This window comes from Notamacropus eugenii, chromosome 3 (genome assembly GCF_028372415.1).
Source record: "Notamacropus eugenii isolate mMacEug1 chromosome 3, mMacEug1.pri_v2, whole genome shotgun sequence".
In the NCBI taxonomy this organism is placed as follows: Eukaryota; Metazoa; Chordata; class Mammalia; order Diprotodontia; family Macropodidae; genus Notamacropus; species Notamacropus eugenii.
In genome coordinates, this window is record NC_092874.1 from 341,770,110 (window position 1) to 341,791,148 (window position 21,039).

General features: G+C 35.3%; 1 protein-coding gene across 1 annotated transcript in view; it reads left to right on the forward strand.

Moving 5' to 3' along the window:
* HSD17B4 (hydroxysteroid 17-beta dehydrogenase 4) overlaps window positions 1-19,320 on the forward strand; it is a 132,098-nt gene extending 112,778 nt beyond the window's left edge. Inside the window, exons 19-24 of the mRNA XM_072597144.1 lie at window positions 675-781; window positions 1,365-1,451; window positions 4,635-4,724; window positions 5,713-5,851; window positions 16,811-16,938; window positions 18,892-19,320. Of these exons, the coding sequence (XP_072453245.1) occupies window positions 675-781; window positions 1,365-1,451; window positions 4,635-4,724; window positions 5,713-5,851; window positions 16,811-16,938; window positions 18,892-18,981 (641 nt within the window). The 3' untranslated portion in view covers window positions 18,982-19,320. The remainder of the gene's footprint in view (window positions 1-674; window positions 782-1,364; window positions 1,452-4,634; window positions 4,725-5,712; window positions 5,852-16,810; window positions 16,939-18,891) is intronic.
* The last annotated feature ends 1,719 nt before the right edge of the window (window positions 19,321-21,039 follow it).

Here is a 21,039-nt window from a genome sequence, read left to right on the forward strand (position 1 = left end):
TTTTCATTTGTTCTATATATAATCACCTGCAGAAAGCAAGCCTTCAAGAAAATAGGCATAATAATAATTTCTGAATATTTCTGCTTGAGCCTGATTTGTGTTTATCTGCTACATGCTACAGCATTAGTTGAAGCAATCATGCATTTTAGTAACAATTTTTCGCTTGACTAGTTAAGGAAGGCCCTCTGTAATACTAGCGTTCTTAATGAGAACCGTTTCCTGTTTCAGTTCCATTTCACCTTCAACCTCAAGTTGAATGCTGTGTTGGCTAGTATTTTTATTCCACTGGTATCCTTGTGATGTCAAGAGAAACTCAGGAATACCCTTAGCATATGGAATGGACCTCCCAAAGACAAGAATAGCACAGATTCAGTAGGCATGCATGTATTGCAGTCAGCATCAATAGAGGGGATATTCACATCGGCAAGATCATGGATCCATTGGAGTTTTGGACTTCTCTGGAAATACTCCTCATTCCCGTTTCCTCTAGAGGTTTTACTGCCTGCTTGAAAAGCCTAGCTCAAAAAATAAGTTTAGATATTAAAAGATTTTTTAAAACAACAAAGAAAGCAAAACAAACAAAATTTAGGAAACAATATCTGAAGTATGGATTGTGTGCTTATGTTTAAAACTGATGAGTGTCTATATTAAAATAAGCTTTCTTTTTTTCATAGGCTTTGAAAAACCCATATTACATGGCCTTTGTTCACTTGGATTTTCAGCTAGGCATGTTTTACAGCAGTTTGGAAATAATGATGTGTCTAGATTCAAAGCAATTAAGGTACCTTTATGGTAGTTTCTCTTTAAGTTCCTTGTTTTATGTAATTATTTGAATATTACTTCATTTGATCATTATTTTTAGAGTAGAAAAGGAGTTAGTTACTTCATTCCAAAAAATGTAGTCATTGTACTACAGATTATGCATTTCTGATTTTAGACTTTTTTATATTATACAATTTTTTATACAAATTTTATACAAAATTCTATATGTAACATATTATTTGAGAGTGATTTTATATACAAAATCAGGAATTCAATAATAATTTCTCTAAATAAGTTGACATGATTTTGTGTATGTAATGCAATAACATTAAAGAAAAGGCATTACCATCTGCTTTACTTTACAAGTGCCATGAGACCTTTCTGTCCGATTTATAGCTGAAACTTTCCATGTGTTGTCTCCCCCATTACCGTGAGCTCCTTGAGAGCAAGTATTACTTTACTTTTCTCTGTGTCCCTAGTGCTTAACACAGTACTCTGTACATGGTAAGGACTTAATAAATACTTTGTTCATTCATTCTTTATTAGGAGTAATGAAAATTTATATTTGAAAGAGACAATTGAAAGAGGTGTTTTTTTTTCAGGCTCGTTTTGCAAAACCAGTATATCCAGGACAAACTCTATCAACAGAAATGTGGAAGGAAGGAAATAGAATTCACTTTCAGACCAAGGTAAGCACAATGGTGTTACAGTCATCCCTTCTAAATTGTGGGGGGTTAGGGATGTGGCACCACCATGATCTGGGAAATCCATGTAAAATTTTTTGACCCTCCCTTTGTACCAGAGAAGTCATCTGAATTTTTAATTTTTTCTTTTTAAATGGGGTGTTTATAGCATCTTATTGTAAAATGTGGGTTGATATAATACTAATGCATATATTTTATGCATTTGTGAGTTTCTAAGCTTTTTCTATGTTGTCTGCTGCCCTTCGCATATCATCTGTGACTTCTGCAAAACTCCAAAACAATTCCTATTTAATTTCTTATGCCAACCCAGAATATGTTAAAACCATGATGAGGGAAGTCATGATGTGGAAGGGATAACATATCAATATCAATAGATTTAATAAAAACTGAACTGCATAATAACTTTTCAAAAATTTAATTTTAGTAGTTTGTCCTGCTGTAGTCATCACATTTAGTGTTGTTATTCTGTTGTAAGTCATTTGGCTAATACAATAATTTTTTTTAATGTGAGTGCTAAAATTCAGTAGTACATATAGCATTAATCATTTGAAGGTGATTATTTTACATAAATAAAATTTTTGAGTTATTAATTTTTAAGGTGAAAAAGAATACATGATTATGTACCACACCCTTAATTATCTAGTCTTTGACTTCATTTAGTCTTCTTGGGCCAGCACACACAATAGCAAAGTAATTCTGTGAGCCATTTTAACCTTTACTGGATAAACCAGTCAGCAAAGCCCTACTGCTGTCTCCTAATAATTAGCTATGTAGATAGCTTTGATGAAACAGCAAAAAGTTGTCACAGTTTTTTTTTTTTTTGATTATACTTCTTCTTTTATTGCCTTTACACAAAATACTTTTCCTTCTCCTTGGAATGCCTTGTTCTTCCCATACACATATATGTCCTGTCCTTGAGGTTCAGCTCCTACCAAACTCTCTCATGAAACCTGTTCCTTGTCTGAGGAGGGACAAAGTGAGCCAGATCACAAATGGAAAGGGGTCAGAATTCTGTGATACTCAGCAGTGGGATAGATCGTGACTCATGTACTTATAGGCTGAACAGGATAGGGATACCCAGTATGAAAAAAAATAAAATAAAATAAAACCCTCTCTCTCTTTCTTTCTATTTCTCTCTCTTTCTTTTTCTCTTTCACATACACACACTATATGTATGTGTGTGTATATATATACACTATATATATATAGTATGTGTATGTCTGTTTAAATATATATGTTTTTCCTAAACAAAAATATGCATAGTAATATTCAAAATTCATTTATATGTATGTATACACACAAACATAAGTACATACACATATATACCACATTGCATGCATGTGTGTGTGTATGTGTGATTTCTCTAAATACACAAGAATTGTCCTGGTTAGTTATTATATTGGCAGCATGCCATGCTTTAGTCTAATATCATTATACTTTTTTTACTCTATCCTAGATTTGCCTATTTAATGATTTATATAAAATAGGTATCCATATTTAACATATGTATTACCTCTCAGAGAAATAGGAATTTCCCCATGGGATTTTCTCTGTTTTGATACTTTGAGTACCAACCTTGGGGATTTGCTAGAATTCAACCTCACCTTGGGGGAGAAGAGAGCAGTATAATCCTGTATGATCCTGGAGATGGAGTGTGGAGTGGAAAACATATTCTCTCATCCTAAAATTCCTCTTTCAGTCTTTGGAAAACACATGCCCTTCCTAGCTGCCCACCTAAACAAACAGTAGCAGCAACAAAGACTTTGTTCTTTCTCGTTGTCTTATGGAAAACAGTTAATTTTCCTCGATAGAACTAAGAGTCCAGGGCTAAGCCAAAGAAGAGTTATTCTACTAAATACTCCAGGGAGGAAAAGAAGCCAAATTATTAAAAGGCTTCTATATTCCAGTAGAGCTAAAGCCATCACTTTTCTTTCAGATGGAGAGAATGTCAGGTAAGAATTGAAGGGAGAGGGCATGTGCTCCCCTCTGTCATTGAGAAATAGGGACACCTGACCTAGGAGCTGCTGAAAACTTTGGCTGTGAAAAAAATATGCTTCCTGCTATGAGAAATGTCTTTGGAAAAACAGTGTATCACCAGTGTGTAAAACGAAAAAGATTTTCCCGTTCTGTTGAAGGCTATAGGCTTCATTCTACCTGATACAAAACAGTCCCGGGGGCCTTGAGACCACGTGTGGCCCCTTGACTGAAAACGGATCCAGTCACAGGGCTGCCCTTGAGGACCTAGAGGGCCTCATGTGACCCCAGAGGCTGTAGACTCCCCACCCCTGGATCAGACTGTCTTTACATTGACTCTTGGGAAACGTTTGGAGGAAGTGTCAATATTCAGATAAGAGTTATTTGTTCTAATGTCAGAAAAGTGATTTACGAAAAATGTTTTTTGTTCATGTTTTGTTTGCACATTTATTAATTTAGAACATGAAGTAAAACCAGCAAAATATTAAATCTTTAATGAGTCCATTTTTTCAACTGCTGTGTCTCTAAGTGAAAAAAAAGCATTTTCTGATTCTAACTTTGGCTGTTTATATATACATTAATGTTTAAGAACTTAGCTAGGAAGCTGGTTTTATTCCTATAATTTAATATAATATATATTATATATAAATATAATATAATATGATATAATATAACCAACAGCTAAAATGAGTTTGCTGATTTCTTGTAAGAATTAATAGCATGGATAGTTTCTGATAAAGTGAAAGTTATTTTATAAAAGAATATTTCTTCTATAAATATATTAGTAATTTAACACGACATTTGGTCATTTAAGGGTTTAATTTGCATAATGTGTATATTATATTTGAAACAGGAAATAGAATCTTTTTTTAAAAATAATACTAAGGTCTTTATACCCAAACTATTATTATTATTATATACAACCTCTTCCCTGCATTTTTGAAACACATTAATTGTGATAAGGGCCTTTATGTTACAAATTTTAATGTTCATTAGATTATTTAACTTTCATGATTATTTACTTTTTAAAAACAGTTTACAGAAATTTCCTTTTTCCTTTTTTCACTGATTTTTTTTCCTTTTTAAGATGAAAAGACAGATTTGCTTTATGTGATTTGGTAGTGGCATACAAAAAAACTGCCTTTTTTATATGATCAGAGTGAGTTTGCATGTCCTTCTTTTGTCTCATATCAGGTCCAAGAAACTGGAGACATTGTCCTTTCAAATGCATATGTGGATCTTGTACCAACATCTGATGACCTCTCAGCTAAGATATCTTCTAAGGTATGGTAACAAATATTAAAATCACCACCTGACTCTTTAATTAGTGAATTTTGAATGTATTATGAACATTGAAAAGACTGATTAAGTTAATAAGTATGGGAAGATATATTGAGTGCATTGGTACTTGTTATTGCCATTATATTGTCATCTATTAGAATTTTTAAAATTTGGTTTTACTCTAAATTAAAAATCAAGATAAATCAGTGAGAAATAATGGCAACCAATATAAGTTGACTCAGATTGGGAAAGACACTGATTAATGGTTTAAGGATTTAATTCCATTATATATTAGTTGTTTTGGAGAGTTGGAAAATGACTAGATGTGTAAGAGAAAATTGTGATTTTTCTGTTATTAGAACAGTAGATGCAATTAATTGAATGTCTTACCCTATGAAGAGACTTTCAGGTAAGTATTTTATAGAACAATACATTTGGATGATAGAAACTTTGTAAACAGTGTATGATGTGGTGAAATTCCCTTGTTTTTAAGGTAAACTGGTCATAGAAAAGATCAGAATATTTTCCCTCAATGTACCTGGCACACTGAATGCTAATTTTGCTTCTTGTAAAGCCCTACCTACTCCTATATACTTATCCAAATGCTCATTTGTCAAAGCCGGTTTTTTTCACAAAGCCTTCTCAGATTACTCCCATGTTGAGCTCGCCTTTCTCTGAACTACTATCACATTTGTGGTTTGGTGCTTAATTATATGCTGTCTTATAGTCACTAATTTTTTATGTAACTTTTTTGAGGGAATGTATTTTTTCTTATGCTTCTTCTGTATAACATCAGATCCCAGGTTGTAATATGGATGGTAGCATTCGATTACTGACATTGATAATTTCAGAAAATATGCTTGGTGTATATGGCTGTAATGTTGCACTTTACAGGTATTTTTTGCAGTGTACCATGAATGGTGCAGCCATTTTTCCTTTTGAATCCTTTTCCTAGAACTTTTCATGCTAAATTCCCTGTATCATTTGCTAGGATGGAGTGCTGCGGAGCACCCTTGTTTTTGAGGAAATAGGTTGTCGCATCAAAGATGTTGGAAAGGAGCTGGTGAAGAAGGTGAATGCTGTGTTTGAGTGGAACATCACTAAACATGGAAAAACTGCAGCACGATGGAGTAAGTCAGTGATTTTTTAATGTCCTAAGCAATTTTTCATAGTGGAGATGAGTCATATTTAAATTATATTTCTTTGGAAATGAGTTGTTTCACATGAACTCTGACCTTAGATCTGTGTTAGTGCACACAAAGTCCTATAATGGATGAGAAAGATATCTGACTTAAGTGTAAATGTGGAGTTGTAGAAGTAGCTGTCCAGGCTTCAGGTATAACATAAAGTCAACTTTTAGGTTATGTATATATGTGTTATATGAATCCCTGAAGTTAGTACTCTTAGAATATGTTCTTTCTGCATGCCATTTTTAAAACCAAGTTTCTTGTTATCTTAAAGACAAACATGTCAGATCAAATGAATTAAATGAATATTATCTTATAATATTTTATTATACATTATGCAGTAGTAGTTAATATAACATGTTGTAATGTAACAGAATTATATCATACAACATATTATTACATATATCAATAACATTACTATAACATGTTTTATTTTACATATAATTTGTAATTATCTTAATATAATAATTAAGCCTATTACATAATATTGACATGAAATTCATGTATCATTTTCATGCCAACATATTAGTTATTTGGAGAAGAGAACCTTAGATATTACCTAAGATATTACCTTACTTTTGAGTGTAAAATTACAGTGATTTTACTGCCTTTCATGCAAACTATCTATGTGTATATTTTTGTAGCTTATGTTAACATGAAAAATAAGGAAGATACTTGATGCTCGGAAATATGCAAAAGCATAGCAAATAATATAAGCCAGAAAATTGTATAGAGAAAAGACAATGCTAACAAGTTGACAGGACTTTTAGGATAAACTAAATTGCTACTACATGAGAGTAACCTCGTTACTTGTAATATAGAATCTCCAAAGGATAACTGATGCTCACATACAAGGGAACATATTTTGTGATACAACCAAAATCCCTAAGCTTCACTACAGTTTTTCTTTTGTTGGTCATAGCTCTGTTGAAACAAAATATTTTCTGTTCAGTTATTTGTAGCCTAAGTTTATTTTTGCATTTAATTTTTAAGTAATTTTTAAGACAATGAAAGATTGCTAGACAATGTCAGGAGAGACCTGGGTTGAAAACTGCTTCTGATGCTAGCAGTATGACGAAGATCAAGGTTGCATAACTTCTTGGTTTTTTTGCAGTAGTTTAAAGCAATAGGTATTGGCGAAGAGGAGGCAAAATTATCCCAATTTGCAGATGACATTATGGTTTAATAAACCAGAAAGTAATTGATAGAACAACAAGCATTTATTACTCTTTATGAGGCACTGAGGAAAAAATGCAAAGAATGAAAAAGTCCCTACTCCCAAGGAGCTTATATTCTAATGGGGGAGATACAATATCTTAAATTAAATAGTAGGACACACACACACACACACACACACGCACACAAAAACCTAGAAAAAAATGACCATTTCTGTATAGCAGTTACAAAATCCAGAAAAAAGAATTGGAAATCTCATATAAAATATCAACAAAATGCACAAACATCTGGGAGTAAAATCTACAAATATGCTTGCAATACTAAATACAATTGTAAAATAATTCTTAATGGAATAAAGGATGCATTAAATAATTGGAGGCTATTGGTCATGTCCTTGGATGTACCAGTGTAAGAAAACTTTAGCACTACCTGAAATAATTTGTATATTTATTGTTGCACCAATCAAAGTGCCAGGAGATGTGAATGGAGGACATGTTATTGAGCTAGACAGAGTAATAGCACAATGGCAGAATTCGTGTGGAAGAGTAGGAGGTCTAGAAACTCACGAGAAATTATGAAACAAAAATGAAAGAGGAATACCACGTCTGGAGCTCAGAGTTCCAAATAGCTACTGGACTTAAATAAAAAGATAACATGTCTGAAAAGTATAATTGGAGGAAATAGTATGAATATATAATAGAAATGTATATGAGACAGCTCCAGGGTAGTCCAGTGGATAGAATGCAGGAAAGATTTGATGTGCAGGTAAGATCAAGCATTCAAATATGTCCTCAGACATTTACTAGCAGTGTGACCAAGTCATTGCCCTCCGACTGACCTCAGTTTCTTCATCTGTAAAATAGAGATAATAATGAAATCAGCAGTATGCCCAGTGACAATAGCAATGTAAATAGAAAATTCAGTAAAATGAAACACTTTAAAAAAGCTGTATAATGGAGAAGAGTTGAGATATTGGATATCTGCATGAATTGACCATCTTACCATATAACCAGCTCTTTTTATTGGTCATAAATCTCTTTGATAATTTCATTTGTGGCTGCTTTTTATGTTCATTTCATCTAATGTACTATAGCCTATTTATGTCCTGCTTCATATCACCATTGCTTCTTAAACAACTACTATTTTTCTTATTCAGAGATTGTGGCCCTTCATTTGCAGCTGTATAGCATCTCTGAAAGAATATTAGTTAAATGTTGGGTTTAGTTTTATTTTAGGGTCATTGAAAGAGATATACAATTTCCCAAATCCAGTTTGTCCAGTTCCTTGTCCATCTGCTTCACTAAAGATACTTAGTAGAGGACCAGCAAGAGATGCTCACCATTTAATCATATCTCATAATCTGGACAAAGAGGCATTTTTTTATTCATTTGGGTTTTTTTGTCACATGTGGTTAACCTGAACTCTTTTGAGTGATTATGAGTCTCATTTAGTAGGCTCTGCACTGTTATTGGTAAGGATATAATCAGCACAATATTTCCACTGTTTTTTGATCTCCCCAGTGCCTCCAACAGAGCTTTAAAGACCTCTTTGTCCTTGGCGTTCTTTACCCATCTTATGTCATTCTGAGCTTTAATGCTTTTGAAATTTGTTCTTGTATTCAAACTCGGTTACCTGCCCTTGCTTCCATATTCTTCATATTTCTTTTAAGACAAAGTTAATACCTTTTGTTTTTGTATAAAACATAATATAGTATGTAAAAATATATAATATATTTTCCAAATATATCCCTCCCTCCTTTTCCCTAGAAACTCTTCTTTACTACCAGAAATCTTTCAAAACTAACCCACATGTCACCTCTGTGTGGCATTGTATGCAGTATTGCACATCCATGGTCTTCAGATGGTGGGAGATGAATTTTTTGTTTTCTTCATTATCATTTCTACTTCCTTATTCAACATGTTGGAAATGACATTATTGACAGTTTCACAGAAAAGTTTTGTTTTCTTTTCAATGGAAATTTTTGACATCTTTTCCTTTTTTATAAGTTATTTTTTTTTTTTTGTTGTTTATTTGAGTTTTTGGCTTAATCTTGTTTAATTTGGTCTAAGCTTGTTTTTCTTTCTACTGCTTCTTGCTCCTCATAATATCCCATCACCTTCCTCTCTAAGATTTTACAAATGAGTTTTATATTCTAAACTCATATTATCCTATCACTAGAAGTCTTCAATCAGAGAGATGTTATAGAGGGATTCTTATTCAGGTCTATGTTGGACTAGATGACCTCGGTTGTCCCTTACAATTCTGAAATTCTGTGATTTTGTGAATCGTCACTTATTCAATTTGCAGCATAAGGTCCCTAGCCATAGTTAATGAACCCTCTCCAATATTTGGAGCATTTGATACTTGGTCAAAGACTCTATTGCATCCTGTCTTAAGGCAAACATGCCAATGAAAGGAGAGGAGTGAAGAGGGTATACAATCCTCTGTTTTTCTACATTATTGGAGGGCTTGAAGTAGGTGAACACATTGTTCCTAACAACCAAATGAAATACTTTCTCAAACTATGATATATACCCCTTCATTGTCTCTTATTGAGTTGTAACCTCTTAGAGGTACAAATAGAAAAAAATGCTAAGCTAGCTGTTTCCCCCTCTTGTACTTCAGGCTTCCTGTGCTTTTGACTTTGTAGTATTATTTCATATTTTTTGCACTTGTGTCCCCGATGCCTAGAACTCATGCTTTTAATAAATATTTGTTGACAGTCTGGTGGAGCTAGCACCACTGGATCTCAGGATGCTTGTATTTGCCTTTGGTTAGCTCTTGATCTGGCTCTTGAATCGTTTCTTTGGCTGCAGGCCAGCATCATCAGTCCTAGTTACCCGTGACTACATCAGGATCTCTATTCCGGCCCTCAGTATCTAAGACCCTAGGGCAAAGAGCTTCATTTTCTTCTTTTGTCTTTCAGAATTCTGAATGTAATTAAAGGGTCCCATATCATTTTGGTTTGGAGTCCCCAGAGTGATGTAAAATTAGCCTGTGCTCAGTGTTGCTTTTTAAGATTAGCTTGAGTCAGGGGCCTAACCACTGTCTTGGCCGACCTGGTGCGAACCCCTCCCACATAGCAGGGGATAATTTATACGACACATGAGAGACAGAGAAACAAAGGAGAGGCAAGGCAAATAACTATAGGAACAAATTGTAGCACTGGGGCAAAGCAAAATGGATTAGATAAAATGCCAAAGCTAAGAGTTGAGAAACATAAGCATATGTAAATGAGAGCAGAATTGTCCCTGTTCTGTAGAGGAGACAATTTATGTTCCTGTTGTCCCTCCTTTTTCTATCTTCCACACTCTTAATCCTGAGGGTGGCTTCTGACGGGGGTAATTCTAATTGAGTTTGGTTACCTGTATCCACTCTGATCTCAAATCAGACACTCCCGTGTTTCCTCAGATTTGGGATAAAGTCATTAATTATAATCTCAAAATGGCCAAGAGGTGCTAATCTATGAATCAGAGGGCGGTGTGTACGATTAACTATGTAAAGTTTTAAAAAGGCATTTGCAAATATCCCTATTGGGTTTTTTCCCTAGGGAAGGAATATTGTTTTTTCAGATTTCAGATTGTTATTCTTTAGAGTGTCATTTGAATGGATTTCTTCAGATTCTCAAGAAAATCTGATCTGTGGTATTTCTCATCACAAACTAATTGAAGCAGTGTATTAAATGTCATTTTAGATGAGCAAATCTTTTGTGTTTCTGAGTCAGTTGGGATTTTTTTTTAGTCACCTTAGTCATATATTCCTGGCAAACATTTGTAATTATAGAAAGTTAATAGGGAGGGAGAATGTAAAATGCTTCAGTCTGCAAAATTTGATTCAGATGAAATTTTTCAGATCTCATAATACTCAGATTTTCATGTCTATAAATTAATGATTGTATATTATATATATGTGCATACATATGCACGTGTGTAGTACATATAAGTTTTTTCCCCTTAAAAATTATCTAAGGCAGCCTTTTCTCAATGGGCAAAAAGGTGTTGGAACTTGAGCTGTAGGCTGCAAGAACTTTGAAGAATTTGAGGACAAAGAGATGGAAATGCAAGAAGGATGAAAAGGTCTAAAGATAATTTTCTGAGTTTCTGTTCAAGAAAAAGACTTACAGAAATTTAGAAGATGCTCAATTAAAATAGCAATGTATCCCAAAGAGTTGGATAACCAGCAAATTTTTTTCTCATCTTTATGACAAAGTTTAATTTCAGACAGTACTAGAGAATATACTTTTATTAAAACTTTCCTTCAGGAAACTGAGGGAAAATACTTTTCTTAGCTTGATAGCTTCTACTCTGTATTCTAGTTCACTTTTGAAAGTTTGCAACCACAGAAATGGTATCATGTTGCCCATCTGAGTTAAGAGTTCCAGGCTTTTATTGTCATTATCTTTTCTTTAGGTCTCTCCTTTGCTTAGATTCATGATCAGATTTAGGCCCTAGGCTTTCTCCAACATATCTCCTGTTCCCCTGTGGTCTGACTGCCAGGTTTTTTGTTAGATTAAATTTCTTAACTGTGTTTCCACTGCTTTAAGTTTCTTGCTTCTTGATTTTCCTTTTCTCTGTGTCATTGTGCAAAGTTCCTGCAGATGACTGCATGGAAAACAATCCGACATGTGGCTTATTGCTGTCCTGGATATTAATTTCCCCACTGGCATCTCCAGTTAATGGCCAAGACCTTATTGTCATGGAAAAAATGACTGAAAGCTTACAGAATGCCTTTAAATTATGTTTTGGTACAAGCAGTCATTTTGTTTGTTAGTGTTTACTAAACACTAGAAAACAAAATCAGTTGTATTTGAAATCTCTGTTACATTATTTTAGCTTTGCCCTTGTTAGTACATATGTTGATTAACTACATAAGCTTTTGGAAACAGTGCCTGTTTTAACTTTAGATTCAGAGTAAGTTGAGGAAAGTTTTGAACTCCTGAGCACTTAGTCTAATGGCTTCAAGGGAGACAGGCAGTACTCCCAGTATATGTGTATTTACATTAATAATTATTGCCTCTGGAGTGGCTTCCTATTTTCTCAAGAATCAAATACAAACTCCTCTGTACGGCCTTTAAAACCATTCACAACCTGGCCCCAATTTCTTTTTCTATTTTCATTTGTACATTACTACTCCCCTTAACTCCTCAATCTTGTCACACTGGCCTTCTGTCTTCTGAGGAACCTATATCATTCCATCTCCCATCCCTGCTGTCTTGCATGCCCTGAATGTATTCCCTCTTCATGTCCATGTTAGAATTCCCTCATTTCCTTCAAGTAATCCCCTCAACTGCTAACCACCTCCCTTCCTGTCTCCCTCTAACCACTTCCTATTTGTAATAAGGGTTTGAGAACTGATTGTCATCTTGGAATTTTTAATTCATAGGGACAGACAGTCAGCTCTCAGCCCTGAGAAGTGATCTGAGACAGGATCTTTGAAGCAGAGATAGAATTGGGTTTTACACAGGAGTTCTTCAAAGAGTGCACTGAGGCTGGGAGAGAGAGATGGAGAAGTGTTAGGGACCCTGTCACTGAGCAAGAGCAGAAATAAGGCCAGCCTCTCCAGCCCCAACCACACATTTACCCTCCAGAGTTGAGCCTGAAAGAAGAAAAATTGGGACAAGAGGAAAAAGAAAAAGTGGAACTGGCTGCCGTAGAGAAAGGAGAGAGAGAGATGCGTGAGGGTCATTGGCCTACAGGCTCTTAGGTTGAAGCCTCCAGTTTTACATACCTCTTCGAAGCTGAAGGGAAGGGCCTGTGTTCATTCCAAGTTCCCCTGCTGACGGTTTATATCTCATTAACAGACACTGTAACATGGTATCCTCACTTCCTTAGCCAAATGTCTCTGGTAACCTGAATTTTGTCTCGACCAGAAAAAGGCCAGGGAATAGCTAGAAATAAACAAAATTTAAATGAAGGCAAAAAGCCAAATCTGCCTGGATGTTAGAAATTTAACCAACTGAAGGCTCTGAGCAATTATCATACTCCTAACTTGTTATCTTATGTAAATTCTACAAAGTTACACAGGAGGGAATCACCTGAAGGACCATTATGTTGCCACTAGGCTAAAAAAAAAAACCAAACAAAACTGAGCTAAGTATTTTAAGGTTGTGACTAGTTAAATCTCCAGAGACAAGTAGAGAGTAGGGAGGAAACGGAGGTGATGCTCTTTACCTTCACCTTCTATAATGACATCTATATCTGCCACCAGTGTTATATTTATTTGTGTTTATTTCATATATACTTATACAGGTCCTTGTCCTCCTGTTAAATGTAAGCTCCTTGACTGGGGATTGTTTCATTTATTGTATTTACATCTCCAGGAACTATTACAGTGTCTGGCTCATAGTGGAAACTTAAATGCTTGTTTGACTATGTCAAATTCGTGTCTTTCACCAAGGTTTCACCCTTCAGTTCAACAGACATTAAATGTCAGCTATTGGGGAACAAATACTAAGGCCTGAAGCTGCAGAGATGAAATATGACAGTCCTTGTTTCAGACAGCACACTGAAGTTGATGGCATAAACAAAAGGAGAAAAAAAATCCATAATATGTGATAACAAATCTTATTTTCTACTTGCATAAGTCTTGGTATTAAAATTAATTTGAGTGCCAATAAGTTTAAAACACAACACATATTTAGTAAGTTCTTTATGTGGGCAAGACATTGTTTTAGAATTAGGGAAGATAAAAAATTTTGGATGAGTATTGTCCCTGCCCTCACAGAATTTACAATCTGGAAAAGGGGTCAGCAAGCTACTGACTGCAGGCCAAATCCTTGCTGGTCAACGCTTTTAAATATTTATAATTTTTTAAAATATGAAACTTAGCTCATGACCTTTACAAAAAAAAAGTGGCAAGCATTGTCCCCAGGTCTAAGCTATACATATAATTGTTATATTTTGTAATATTCCTTCCTCCCTATTTCTACATCTGACTTGCCGTTGCTCCGTTTAATTTCACAGGGTGCATTCTATATGTTCCTGACTTAGAGATGTGCACATAGCCTATGTGGTTTCATTTGCATTTTTAGTTAGGGCTTAATGATTCTTTTAGCATTTAACAGAATTAGAACATCTCCCTATGCCTGAACAAGAATTCCCTCTTTGACACGCCCGATGCAGTATTTATTTGAAGACTCCCAGGGAGGAGGAGCCCACTACACTCTCCAAGGAAGCCCGTGTCGTCACTGAACCTCAGTTTTAAGTAGAGTAATATACATTTTTACTTAGCTTGCTTTACCTAAGTAATCATCACAGCTCTTACTTCAATAAGTAAGTTCCCTGATGATACATTTTCTGATGCGGTAAGCGTCATCCAGGACAACATTAGAGTAAGTCCAGAAGAACTCTTCATCCAGAAACAGCAGTGAATTAGAATGTAGCTCTTTAGATAAGTAGAGCAAGTTTTTTAATGACATTTAAAAAAAGCATGACAACATCCTACTTTGATTGAATTGTTCTTCCTTCTTTTCTTTCAAAGGCTTAATTTTTTTAGAAGCTTAATTTTGTTCAATCTTTGGTTATTCCCAAAGGAGAAAAGGAGCAAAGGAACTTATCTGATAGGTTTTTGTGTGCCTCAGTTTACCTTTAATTCTCAGGTTACATGATCAAGATGAGAGATCTAAGTTTTTTCAAACAAGATAAGCTTTTATAAAATACAAGCTTGAGGCAGCTGAAGTGTTACCAACTGCTATGTGCTGTGCTGCAAGTGTCTTGTCTTCAGTGTTCTGAGTCTAGATGTGTCCACAGAGAGCAACTCTAAATGTTCTTGAAGCATTTCCTCTAACCACAGATACCTTGTCCTCAGAGTGTTAGATAGTTGTACTGACTTTTTTCACCCTCTCTCATTCCTCTCCCCCAACTTCCCCCCTCCCCTCTAGACATTCTCAGGATCCTCCAGGATTGGTTAGGCGAGGGGAGTAGGGTAAAGGAGGGGAGGTGTGGGGTGGGAGAGGGAAAGGGAAAGGAGGGGGTGATGGGCAGACAGATCCCGAGCTGCCCATGTCTCCCTGTCCTGATTTCCAGGAACAGGGACCTCTCCTCCTCCACCTTCTGCAGAGGCAGGGAGGATGCTGCTTGATAATTACATACACACACACACACACACACACACACACACACACACACACACACACACACACACGTACATATACATGTACATAAAATAAAAGCTAACTACGTAGCTCTTTAAGGATTATAAAGCACTTGATTTGTTTGATCATCTCCTTTGATTCTCACAGCTGCCAGATAAAATATGTGTTGTTATGATTCCCAATTTACAGATAAGGAAATTGAGGCTGGGAAAAGTGAAAAAAAGGAACAAGGGAAGGTAGCTTACTTTTGTTAAGAACCTAGTGTGTCAGGCTTTGTACTGAGCACTACATAAACGTTATTTCATTTGATCCTTAAAACAGTCCTGGAAAGGAGGTGTTATTATCTCCACTTTTACAGATGAGGAACTTGAGCAACAGAGAAGTTAAGGGCCTTGCCCAGGGTCACACAGCTCAAAGTGATGTTTTGAACTTGGACCTTCCTGACTCTAGGCTTAATTCACTGTACTAACTTGCTTCTTAAATGACTTACCCGGGGTCATACAGTTGATAAGTATATGAGGCCATATTTTAACTTAGGTTTTCTTGTTTCCAAGTCCAGGACTATCTGTTACACCACCTAGCTGCCTTAGCAAAAGTATGCCCTATGATGCCATAGTTTTTTGAGAGCATCCAGTGAAAATATATGATAGTTTGCGTTTTGTATGCACTTTGTCTGGGTGTCTGGTTTTGATAAATGGAACTTTGAAATTGCATTGAGCAGTTGCTGAATATACAAAGGGCCTGAAAAGAACCACTCCTAATTAAGGTTTTGTGTGCTATTTAAAAAAGTATTTTAGCCATGCACTTGGGCTTCTAAAATTGGTATGTTGGACTGAATATACTCCTCTTTCTGAATCCTGGAGCAGGAAGAGGACATATAGGCACAAGAATATGCAATATATAAAGGAAAATTGCACTTTACTGTTTTTATGCCACAAAGAGATCGTTACTGTCCCCATTCGTGTTCCAAAGCAGTGGTCCCACTACTGTTTTACTCTCTGAGTGAAGTTAGAACATAATAACCATCAACTGAGAATTAGGCCCTAGAGCGATGAAGATTTTTTTTTTTATTACTGCAGAGCTGTTTTGTTTTTTTCTCAATTTTGCATAGTAAAATCACCATAGTCGCTGGGGTATTTTGTCACTGCTTTGAGTTTGGCTCCCAAACAACTTATAATCTGTAGCTAGGTTGGTGTTAGTGTATATTAAAGTGACTTCTGTCTTTTTTATTTTTTGGTCTCTGTATCACAATACATAGCCTCTTAGATCCTCATGAAAAATTCCATGGGTTTACCAAAATGACATTTTGGACCATTCTGTGTTGTTTGACTCTGGCTACCCATTATAATATAGCTTTATCACTAAAATCTATAATTAAGAAAACTTTATTTTAATGTGTAATAGGACTGTGAAGTTAAGTTTGGACCCAGTTTTTTTTAAGTTACTAGCTTCAAGTTCCATTGAAAGTGACTTATTTTGTTGCTTTCCTTTTAAATGGAAACTTTGTGTTCCTTCCAAATATGTAGAATCATTTCTAGTGGAACAGCATTCTGCTGAAATCTATTTTGTTTTCAGATTATAAAGGGGAAAGAGAGATAAATTGACATCTTTTTTTACCTGTTTTCTTTCTCTAGCTATTGACTTAAAAAATGGTTCTGGAGAATTATACCAAGGCCCTGCAAGAGGTTCTGCCGACACAGTCTTCACTCTTTCAGATGAAGACTTCATGGAGGTTGTTATGGGGAAGTTGAACCCCCAGAAGGTAATGATTCCATGAGATTGATTTGTTCACCATCACTTCTTCTAACTGTTATACTAGATTTTAAATGAGATTAGAATTTCAAAATTACTTTTTGAATTCTCATTTACAATTTAAATTAAAAAGAAAAGTATTCTTGTCCTGGTTTAAAGGTGTTAGTAAACTTGAGCTGGCTATAATAGCTTGAGTTTAAGTCTAAATTTATGGTGAAAACTCAGATGTCACCTGTGTATGTCCAATAAATAAAAAAAATCTCCAATAAATAAAAGACAATTAAAAAAACTATGCTAGGTTAAAACTTGTATAGGTATATATTACTATGTATGAGTGCCAAAGACAATTTACCATATAGCAGCATAAGCATTCACTCTTGACAGCAATGACCACATTTATCTTCTGTAGTTAAACATTTATTAGTAAACAGTTGTGATACAAATGTACATTGATTATTAATATTTAACAGAGAAACATTTTCTTTGGTATAGCAGTACTCTTAAAGAATGGGGGTGGCAAGAAAGTAACTTTATTTTATAAAACATCTTTTTTCCTGGCAGTTTGGAAATGTTTTTGGTGCTGTTTTTTATTCAAATTTACAAGAATCTCTAGACTTGAGTAATTTGAAGAAAAGTACGAGTGAAGAATTTTTCTAGAGGAGTTAAGTCACTTTCAAAAGATCAATCAAGTAGCATACAAAAAGTATTTATTAAGCACTACTATGTGCCAGGCACTATGCTAGGTTCTGGGAATACAAAGATCTAACGACAAGCCACCTCTGCCTCAGAGATAATTTATAATCAGTATTTCCATGGCCAACAGAAAATACTCAGAATTTATCCTGTGGAAACAATTTATTTCTTGTATTTCTAGGATATAGAGACTAAACTCCAAAAGATTTCCCTCTGCTACCACTTGTTTGCTGAGACCAGTGACCTAGAAGGAGCTTAAATTTTGCTTTTGTGATGTTGTAGTTGGTGCTGGTATCTGGATGTGTAATGTGCCAATCTTTTTTCATTTTATATTGATGGGATAATGAAATATGGAACTTGATGAGACCTTAGAAATCACCTCGAATCTGTGTATTACTTTCTTAGGAGTATAAAAACCATAATGAGTAACTGCTCCCATTTACTGATGAAGGAATTGAAAATTGGAGTAGTGACCAAACACCTATATATATATATATATAGAAGGTCTCAGTGCAGCTTCAGTAGTAAAACAGGACCTGGAGTCAGTAAAGATCAGGGTTTGAATTCTGGCTGTGTGGCTAAACTTCCTCTTCAAGAACACGAATACTTACATCACAGGATCTTTGTGAGAATAAAGTGATATAGGAAAGCTGCTTTATATTATTAGAGGAAGGAGCAGGGTCCTTAACACCACTCACTACCCTGTAGGCTGCTATTTTAGCATACTTTTCCTTGGTACTTAGGAGTTTAGGAAAATGAATTAATAACTTTAATCAGTAATGTTCTTTTGTCATCGCTATCAGGTTTTTAAATACTATTTAATTCAGTTCAGTGTTCTGACTATTTAAAAATGAATGTTATAAGTAACAAACCACAAATGACTTTAAAAAATAAGCATTTTATCTTGCCTTATTTATGGAGGTATCTAGCTTTTAGGATGGCTGTAAGTACTGTTGTGACATGATTCCCAATACTATACTGAGAATACAGAAAATAATTGCACAAATTTGGCTTAAAAAGCATGGTGTGAGCGGGGCATCCCTTTACATTTTGTTTTACTTTGTATTTTCTGTGTGTGTGTGTGTCCCCTTGCGTTTGGCAGATGGCTTGGAAACATTTGTATCCATTCACTGATTTAAAAAAATCACTGCAAGATAGTTTTCCTTATTCCCTGCATCTTTTTTGTCTCAGAAACTAGTTCAACTGTTTGTCAGTTTAAATCATAGGCCTTTTAAAGTGACACTTTCCTCTTTTTCTTTCTGTATTTCAGGCCTTCTTTAGTGGCAAACTTCGGGTCAAAGGCAACATCATGCTGAGCCAGAAGCTAGAGATGATTCTTAAAGATTATGCCAAACTTTGAAGGGTCCATCAGTTTCCAGGGACCAGGAGAAAAACTGAGATTTCTTTCCACCAAAGCCTTTGTGGTTATGTGGTAGAAGTCTTCAAAATTAAGTTGGTGGGAAAACATTTAACAGTTTCCTAACAGATATGACTTTACTCAAGTTGTAATTTTCTACTGATTTGTCATTTGATTGTTACAGTTGGTGGAAATGGATTTGAAGGTGTATTGTATAAATTGTGTGCTTCCCTTCTTAGCTCTGCATTTCTTCATAACATTAACTTTTCACCTTAAAAGAGTCTCTCTATGTCTTAAAATAATGTTTATAATGAAAGAAAAATTAAATCATTTAAAAAAGCCTTTTTGCACATTGTTTCTGCATTGTTATTTTCTATTCCCTGGTAACAAAGCATTTTGCTTTCATTTGAAACTCAGTCTTTATCTACTTGCATCATCCCTAACAAGACTAGCCTCAGAGGTAGAATAAATAATGAGATTCTTTGGGGAGGCCTGCTCTGTCCATAAATTTCCTCTATAATTACTTGAAATTCTTCACTTTGTCAAACTAGTTGGAATTACACCATTTATCTTAGATAGAGTTTTTTGTTGTTGTTGTTTAATAATCCCTTTTTAAAGTGCAGACATATTAGGTTATTTAGATTCTTTTTCTCTTAGGAATCATTTTTTTCTGCTCAGGTCGTGGGTCCTAAGGTATTAATTAAGCTTATCAATTATATCAGTAATAAATTAAATCTCATTCATATCCCTTAGTCATGGATAGTCATAGGGATAGGCTAATCGCCTGTTTAGGTGGGAGTAAAGGGATTGGGAGGGAGAGTTTTACCTGTGTCAGTATCAAGGAAGGAGGGTAGTAGTTCTTTGGACTTGATGGATATATGCCCAGTGGGGAATACTGGCTTGAATGTATCCCTCCTAAAGCAAAGTCTTGGAAACTTATATCTCTGTGTACTTGTTGAATTTTTTTTAAATATACATTTGCTTAGTGTTTATATTTATTAAAATGTGGGGTTTTTGTTTGTTTTTGCCACTTTGATTCAATCTCTCCAGATCAAGAACTTGGATCCAGTAGTTGGATCCAGTGTGTGGGAAAATGAAATAGACTGTGGCTTATGAAGAGGAGGAATAGTAACAGTGAAGTAAAAATGGATGGGTTACTTCTATTACTGGGATGGCCTGGCATCAATCCTTAATATTTGGTGGCATAGGAATTTGGCCCATGTATGATGACTTCTATCAGTGGGATGGGTTGGAAGCCTTGCAGACCCAAAGAAGTTAATGTGCCCTTAAGACAGGGAGAAGAGTGATAAAAAGCACCCACCATTCCTTGACTGTTGTATTGAAAGCTTGAATTAACAAAAGTGAAATTTAATTATGCTGATCTAGTTTCCACTGAAGAAGGGAGGGGTAATTAATGAACATTGTGAAGGCCCTTTCCCTCCATGACCACCAAATGGGCAGTAGGATTGTTATCCTAATTTAACCTGGAAGAAGGGTGTAGAGTGGAATAATGAGAATTTACTCTGTATTGGCTTCTCTTGTTGTCATTATCTCTATCCCTGTCCTAGCCTTACCAAAGATTAGCACCTATAGAGGATATCCAATTATTAGCCCAAATTGTAAATTAGAAGAGTTTAAGGAGTATTTTGGGAAGAAAATAAACTAGTGGTAGGCTAATTAATGGCATAGGATAAGGCTTCAGAAGCTTGACTGGTTCTTTTGGGGCACTAGTCGCTGATTTGTTTAATGAGACCAAAATTCATAAATTTCAGGAAATAGCAGAGGGGCAAATTATCCAAAGACCTCCTGTTTTAAGTAATCAAGATAGGAGACCTTTATCTCTGTTCCAGTGGTTAGGCATGACTCAGGCAGGCTTGACCCTCTACAGGTAAGTTTCCAGCCTGTATTTATTTGGGGGAAAGAATAGGGAAGGTATTCCATATCTGAAGGAGTGAGAATTTCTCAGTTTGTTTTATAATATGAATCAGCTAAACATATCCCCCATCCCTGCTACCACCACATGAACAACCTGCAAAGAGCTGTGCTCTTGGAGGGTGGCCA